Source organism: Chaetura pelagica, unplaced genomic scaffold, assembly GCF_000747805.2.
Source record: "Chaetura pelagica isolate M959 unplaced genomic scaffold, ChaPel_1.0 scaffold344, whole genome shotgun sequence".
In the NCBI taxonomy this organism is placed as follows: domain Eukaryota; kingdom Metazoa; phylum Chordata; class Aves; order Apodiformes; family Apodidae; genus Chaetura; species Chaetura pelagica.
In genome coordinates this window covers 10,359,410-10,366,430 of record NW_009953098.1, presented here as the reverse complement: position 1 = coordinate 10,366,430, position 7,021 = coordinate 10,359,410, and the positions used below count along the sequence as shown (strand labels likewise).

At 56.1% G+C, this 7,021-nt stretch overlaps 1 protein-coding gene across 1 annotated transcript; it reads right to left on the bottom strand.

The window, feature by feature from the left end:
- Window positions 1-3,307: 3,307 nt before the first annotated feature.
- TSPAN6 (tetraspanin 6) lies at window positions 3,308-7,014 on the bottom strand. Its single transcript, XM_009997257.1, has 6 exons — window positions 6,985-7,014; window positions 6,726-6,800; window positions 6,073-6,171; window positions 5,685-5,828; window positions 4,965-5,048; window positions 3,308-3,376 (listed from the first exon to the last, which is right to left on the bottom strand). The coding sequence occupies exons 1-6, from the start codon at window positions 6,994-6,996 to the stop codon at window positions 3,308-3,310; spliced, it is 483 nt and encodes a 160-aa protein (XP_009995559.1). The 5' UTR covers window positions 6,997-7,014.
- Window positions 7,015-7,021: the final 7 nt, after the last annotated feature.

Genomic DNA, 7,021 nt, shown 5'->3' with positions numbered 1-7,021 from the left:
AACTGGGAAGCCAGAGCCAGAAGGAGCAGGGGTGCGAAGACCCCAAGTGCCACCAGCTGACCCCAGACCTGTGACAAACAGATGGGCAAACCACGGGTTGTGGGAGGAAAAAACAAGTCCAAGACAGAGCAGCCACCCTGAGCAGGACACTGCCTTCAGCAGTGCTGGGGGCAACAGCCACGACCTTGGGGCACCCCCCAGCACCTTCTGCTCATGGCCTTGGTGCTCACCCCAGACCCCAGGTGCCACCTCTCATCCTAGGGAGCTGGCTGCTCCGAGCAGCTTTGACATCCCACAGACCTCACTGAGCAAACCCCCCCTCAGTGTCACCAAGTGAGCACGTGCTGCCACAGCCAGGTCTTCTCAGGAAGCACCTGAACTAGGGAGCTGGCTGCTCCGAGCAGCTTTGACATCCCACAGACCTCACTGAGCAAACCCCCCCTCAGTGTCACCAAGTGAGCACGTGCTGCCACAGCCAGGTCTTCTCAGGAAGCACCTGAACAGATGAGCCTGCCCAGCCATACACACAGAGAGAGCTGGGTCAGGCTCTATTGGCTGCAATGTGTCAGGTGCCAGCCGTGGTGCCCTGAGGGCTGCCAGGCCCTCCCTGCATCCCTGTGGCTCCCATGGGGACATGAGCATGTTTTAATGGCTGTTCCCTTCATCCCTGTTCACAGCTGCACTGACAGCATGATGAAAACACTGGGAGTGTGGTGCAGCAGAGCTCACCACATAGCATCCCAAAGTACACCAGCCAGCCTTGGGGACACCAGAAGTTTCTGACAACTCCAATACATTAACCCCATGAGAAGGGATGTCTGAACACAGTGGGGACATGGAAAACCTACACAGCCACAGCTGCTGCAGAAAACCAGAGCCCTGGGCCCAGCCAGTGGTGCTCGTGTCCCAGCTCAGTGGGTCTGGATGGGTCACATCCAACATCACTGCCAGGACAGTGGTGTCCCTAGCCTACCCAGTATATGCCCATATCACTGGGACATCACTGGTGTCTCCAAATGAAAGCAAGGTGTCTACATAAGCAATATTTAACTAGGCAAGATCTGCACCCTCTGATGGCCACAGTGTCTGACCGTGGAGACAACGAGCCTGGACCAACCCTCTCTGCTCCCCAGGTCAGCACAGACAGGCAGTGCTGGTTTGTCTGCAGCAGCTCAGAAACCCCCGGGCTCCCCACACCACCCTCTGCTGGCACCATCCCAGCCTGCCTGGCATCCCCTCTGCCATCCACCCCGGGGGGGAAGCTCTCTGTGGAGACAGTGGCAGCCCCTTGCCCAGCCCAATCAAAACAGCACCAGTGCAGGGTCACCTCCCCCTGCACAGGCTTTCTGATAGGGATGGCTTTCTCCAAACCTGGCCCTGCCTCTCACATGTTCCTGCCCTGTTTCCATCCATCAACTGCTGTCAGCCATCTCTCCACCCTGGTTCCCATGCTCTGACGCATTCTGCCACACCACCCCAGCCCAGCAGGCTTTTGGCCAGCCAGGCACTGACAACAGCCTCATCTACTCACCCAGGTTAAACACAAAGTAAGGATCTTGGGTGCTGGCTTCTTCCATCAGCAGCCAGGCTGCTCCACACCTGGGCCTTTGCCACACCACAGGGGGTTTGGCTGGGGCAGCTCACTTGGCACAAAAGCAGCATTTGCTGGAGGGCTGAGAAAGGGACACTGCTCCTACCCACAACTTTACCTCTTTTTACACCTGTCCCCTCCCCGGCAGCAGGTGAGGCAGCCCTGGCAGCCAGCTGGCTGCTCCAAGCCATAGCCATTGTGAGTTCAGGGCTTGGGATCCAAAAATCCCCCAAGCCGGGCAGGAGGGGAGCTGCACCACACCCCTGCAGTGCCACCCTCAGAAAAGCAAAGGCTTGCTGATGGCACAGCCCGAAGACCAGCAGTACCAAGCTAACACAACAGCTTATATCCACGTTTCTCCCCAGGGAGAGGCTGGGGACACAGGCAGCTTCAGCAGCACTGCCCTGCCCTCTGCTCCCAGAGGGGCCCGTCATCAGCAGATGCACAGGTTTGCACCCAGCTGAACTCACCCACTTGGCTCCTGGGCTGGGATGCTCCAGACTTTCTGCTTCAGCACTGTTACACAACTGCTGTTATGAAGAAAATTCAATTACAGAAGTTATTTGTAAGCACAAGTGCACCAGTGAGGATCAGAGAAACACGAGCTGCAAAGGTCCAGAGGTTACAGCTGGCCTGGGGCAAGCAGGCTACTTCCCAGGAGGGGCTTGCTGCTCTTTGTAGGGATTCAAGCAAAGGAATTTCCAGAAGATGAAAAGAAAAGCTAAGGAGGTTTCATAGAGTAAAATATCTTAATATTTATTGTGTCTCAGGACAAAAGAGTTCTACGTGATACACAGAATGAGTTAAGGCAGCATATAATACTGACAATCAAGTCACAGCTGACTCGGTGCAAGGACACCTACCAAGGTAAAGGCACCAGGAGCTACATCACCAAACCTTGCTACAGCTTACAAAGAATCACTACAGCCTGTACTTTAAAAAGTACAACTATTAAAAAGTATATAAAACCCAGGGCAGGGATGAGAGAGAGCTTGGCAACAGGCCGAGGCCTTGCTGAGCCAAGGGCTTCAGGCTGGCAGGGCCGTGTTTTAACAGGGCAACAGCCCCATCTCGAGAGCAACCACGTCCAGGGAGCAATGGGACGTCAAGGGGATGCCAGAGATGAGGAGGAGCATTGCTTTCCCGAGGGAGGCACCAAAGATGAGCACTGGAAGTCCCAGGAGGCTACCAGCACCGTCGGTTTCGGCACAGCACCGGGGCTGCTGCCCAGGGAGAGCCGGGGGCTGCAGCGCCCGGAGGAGCCGTGCTGGCTGTAACCACTGCAGCTACACTAACCATCCCACGTGGTGGCACAGCAGAGTAGTGTTAGGACAAGTCCCCGAGCGCACCAGGACAGCTGCTGCACTCATTTCTATGAGCTAGTTTGAGAAGAAGATCAGTCAGTTCAAAGCAAGATTTCCTGAAGCGGCATCCAGGGGAAAACTGGAGGTGGTGGCATCCTCCTTGGCCACGAGAGAACACCCTGAGATACACAGACCAGGGGTTAACAGATAAGACTGGACTTACATACAGGTAAAATGATGCAGCAGGCACTGTGTTGCAGGTACCCTCTCTCCCCACACGCCCCCACAGGTGGTACCCACCATGGTGCTGAAGGTCCCCATGGGTGACCAGGCAGCAGCCAGGGATGCAGAGGTGAACCAGCAAGCTTACAGCTCTGGACAGACATACCTGGCCACAGTGTGCTGGGGACAGCTACACCATCTCGTACTGGTTGTTTGTGATGTACTGGGACAGGCAGCAGGCAAGAACAATGCCAATCAACTGAAAAAGAGGAGAAAAACCCCACACATCAGAGGTAGCCAAAACCAGGATGTGGTATTATAGAGATAAAGCCTGACAAGTTGCTCCAGAGCATCAGTTTTATAAAATCTCAAGATGAACAGCGGAACCACAACACAGGCTGCTGCACCCTGCTTCTGAGTAACTGGGAGAGGCTGAACTGGCAGATCCTGGCAGGCATCAGTCAAACAAGCTCCTCACAAGAGATGCTCCACATCCCATCCTGTTACATCTTGCTTCATGAAGCACTTACTGTTTTATGGCATTTTTGGAGATTACACGGGTAGCAGGAGCGTCACAGCCAATTACCCAGCAACCAGAGACCAGCAGCCACCCCTCCCCGTCGCAAGGACAGCAGGGAAGCAAGGTTGCTGGTTTGGCAGCAGCATCTGAAGGACACACCACTGTTATCACAACGTGGCCTCTCAGCCCCCGCCCAGACATTTCGGGCCAGATCCTGCAGGAGCCTGGCCTAGATCAGCCAAGTCAGAGACACATTTGCATGATGGGTCCCCGCCGGCCACACAACATAGCAAGGCCTGCTGAAAGGGTGATAAAAGCCAGGAACCAGTTACAATTCCCAAGCCTGGCATCAGCCAAGATTATCTTGTGGCTGGGAGCGTTGCAGCTCAGCACTGGTGTGTCGGTCACGTCTCGGTGACCCCACAGCCCAGCAGAAGAGGACAGAGGGGTGAGCAGCTGGGCCCACGCTGGCTCTCAGGCTCTCTTGGCTGCAAGTGAGCACTTGGTAGCACAAGCTGCAGGCAGGGGCTGTTGGCTCCTGCCTCTCCTCCAGTTCAGTGCATCCGCTACGGGAAACACACGGCAACGTGCTCATTAGCGGAGAAGTGCTTGGCGAGGTTCCACCTCGCAGCTCGTGCCACGGCCTCCTCCACGTGGTGGGCCAAGGGAGGGGGAATTCTGGTCCCTCCAAAGTCAACGTTGGAAAACCCTCAGCACCTCAGGAAGCCACCCCGTGGCGTCACCGTGCCCAGTGCCCAGAGTGGTGGAGCTGGGGCAGGGGCCTCTCGCTTCCTGCCGGGATAGCACGTCACTGCTGCGGCTCCGGCAGGAAGCGTCCTACAGGATAAAGCACAGGAGAGGTGGGGGAGCACGAGGGAGAGGGAGCAATGGCAGGGTGCTCACAGTGACCCAGCCACGCAGAAGTGATGCCAAAATGCCTCCCTGATAAAGAGGAAGGTCAGTGTGTAGGAAAAGGAAGGGCGCAATTTGATCCCTGCCAGCAGCAAAAACAGGGAGTTCACCCGGCACAGCACAGGCTCTGTTTGGGTTTTCTTAAAGTCAGTTGTTTCAGACAGGAGCTCTTCTCAAATAACCTGCACTCACAGAAACAGACCTGGTGCTTCAACTCTAGGTTTAAGACCCTGGAGACTGCACAGGGGGGAGATTAAACCCAAGGGGAATCTGCAAAATAGATGCTCTTCTCTTGCTGAAACAGGCCAGGTCTTTTGTACACACACACCAGACATTGCACGGAAATTAAACACCTCCAGAGCCACACTAGCTTTGCTCAGCACTCCTCCTGTTCTGGCCAGCAAGGGAGAGTTACCTGGAAGCAGGCAATGCCAAAGGAGATTCCAGCCACAACACTCATTTTTGACTCCATCGTTGATGTTACCAGGAAGAAACAACCCTGCAGAGGAGGGAAAGTGAGCACACGTAGGTCTGGTGCTTTTTACCCCCCTGGAGCACACACGGGCACCTCCCCACCCTCCTGCCAGACCTCAGCAAAGCATCTCCCTATCAGTGCTGTGCTGACCAGCTGCCAGCCCAGCCTTGTTGTTGAGGGGAGTGCTGCCCTCCTGCTGCTCCCAGCCAGAGCCTTGGCTTGGGCAAGGTGACTCATCACAGGAACGTCCCTTGCATGGCCCTGGGTGAGGTGAGGTCACCCACGCTCATCACCTGGTCAGGACTTTGAACGGCCTGGGGAGACGTCAGCACTGACAAAACTACCTTTACCAGGAAACTGCCTCCTTATTCACCTGTTCTCCTAAATACACAGACTTGGGCACAAACATTTGGGTCTGGTTAGTCCTTGACCTTGAAGGAAGGAGTGGGGGGACCTCAGACATGAGCAGGTTCCTCCATTCCTTTCCCTTACCTCCATCCCAGGGCAGTCCCTGGGACACAGGGCATCTGCACTGAGAGAAGTTCTCCTTTTGAGCCCTCCCAGGAAAAGGAAACCCTTTTCCACCTGCACAGCTCTGCCCTCCCCATCTCCAGGACTGGCAGGGTTTTATTTCTGAGTTTAACTTACATCTACAAACACTTTCAGCTTGGCTTTGTCCGGGTCTTTCAGATCTTCCTCTGAGCAGTCATCCTGGCTTTTGCAGCAGCTCTGGGGAATGCCCCTCTGGGTGAAGTACTCAGTCCTCTCCCAGTCCGAGTAGTTCTGCACCCCACAGCAGTGCAGCTGGAAGGGGAAACACGTCTGGTGAGCATGGTCAAGCCATGGTACTGACCCCCCAGTCCTACCACCACTTCCGCAGACCCCCTGCACCCATCTCTCCAGGAACTGTCCCCCATCTCACCCAACACCTTCTCCCCAAAGGTGCAAAATGACCCTCAGCATCGCAACAGGGATGCCAACACCACAGGGGGCCCCAGGGGATGCCCCAGGACGAGGCAGCAGACCCCCCCACCAGGTGGACACTCACGGTTCTCTGGATGGTGTCAACGGCCTCGCTGTGCCGATCCGCGGTCACGTTGTAGTCCCTCAAGGCCAGGTTGAGGTTGCTCTCAAAGTTTGTCTTAATCTGCCAAGAAAGAGAGAGATCTGCGGCCACGCTGTCCCCTCCTGGTCCCCCTGGGGACCCACAGCCCCACGTTAGTCACCTCTCAGCGACGGCAGGAATGACTCCAGCTGTGGCCACAGACACTGCCCCAGCCACCCGGGCAATTAAGCCCTGCATCAAAGGGCAGGCTGGGATGTGCCGTGGCAGGGATGCTGCCTGTAATAACAAGCATCTACACAGTGCCAACTCCCCCCAGAGCAGGCTGCTCAGGGAACCCTCAGAGGAGCTTTAATTACAGGAATTATTACAGAAGACAGACCAAAGGCAGAAATTAAAGTCCAGGGCTACTTCACCTGTCCTGGCAGAGGGGCAGCCTTGTCCTTATGGGGATATTAGGGGTCCTGATGGGGACCAAGATGCTCTTTGGGCTGTTTTAACCCCACTTTAGCTAAACTAAGCACTGCTCCCAGCAGCACCTCTGCCCTTCCAGCAGCATCTGAATCTCAGCTTGGTTTAAAACCAGCTCCAAACTTGCTCTGCAGCACCAGGAGGGAGCAGCAGCCACCCAGACTCACCTCGTGCCTGAAGACGAACCCCACGACGGCAGCCACCAGGACGATGAGGAAGATGAGGGACAGGAGCATGGCGTACTGCGGGCAGAGAGGGTGGGGTGGGACAGGGCAGCTGCGACAGGGATGGGATGGGACGGGCTTGGGATAGGATGAGGATGGGATGGGGTTGGGATGTGACATGTCGGGATGGGTCAGGACATGTCAGGATGGGTCAGGACAGGCTGGGACGGGACCCCGTGCCACCCCATCCAAGGCCACCCACCAGCTTGAGCATCCAGGTGCTGCCACGGCAGGTGGCG

Coding starts and splice junctions, on each gene's coding strand:
- TSPAN6 (XM_009997257.1), bottom strand. Junction 6,172..6,725: donor GGTTCGTCTTCAGGCACGAG/GTGAGTCTGGGT, acceptor CTTTCTTGGCAG/ATTAAGACAAACTTTGAGAG. Junction 3,377..4,964: donor TTGGCATTGCCTGCTTCCAG/GTAACTCTCCCT, acceptor CCTCTTTTTCAG/TTGATTGGCATTGTTCTTGC.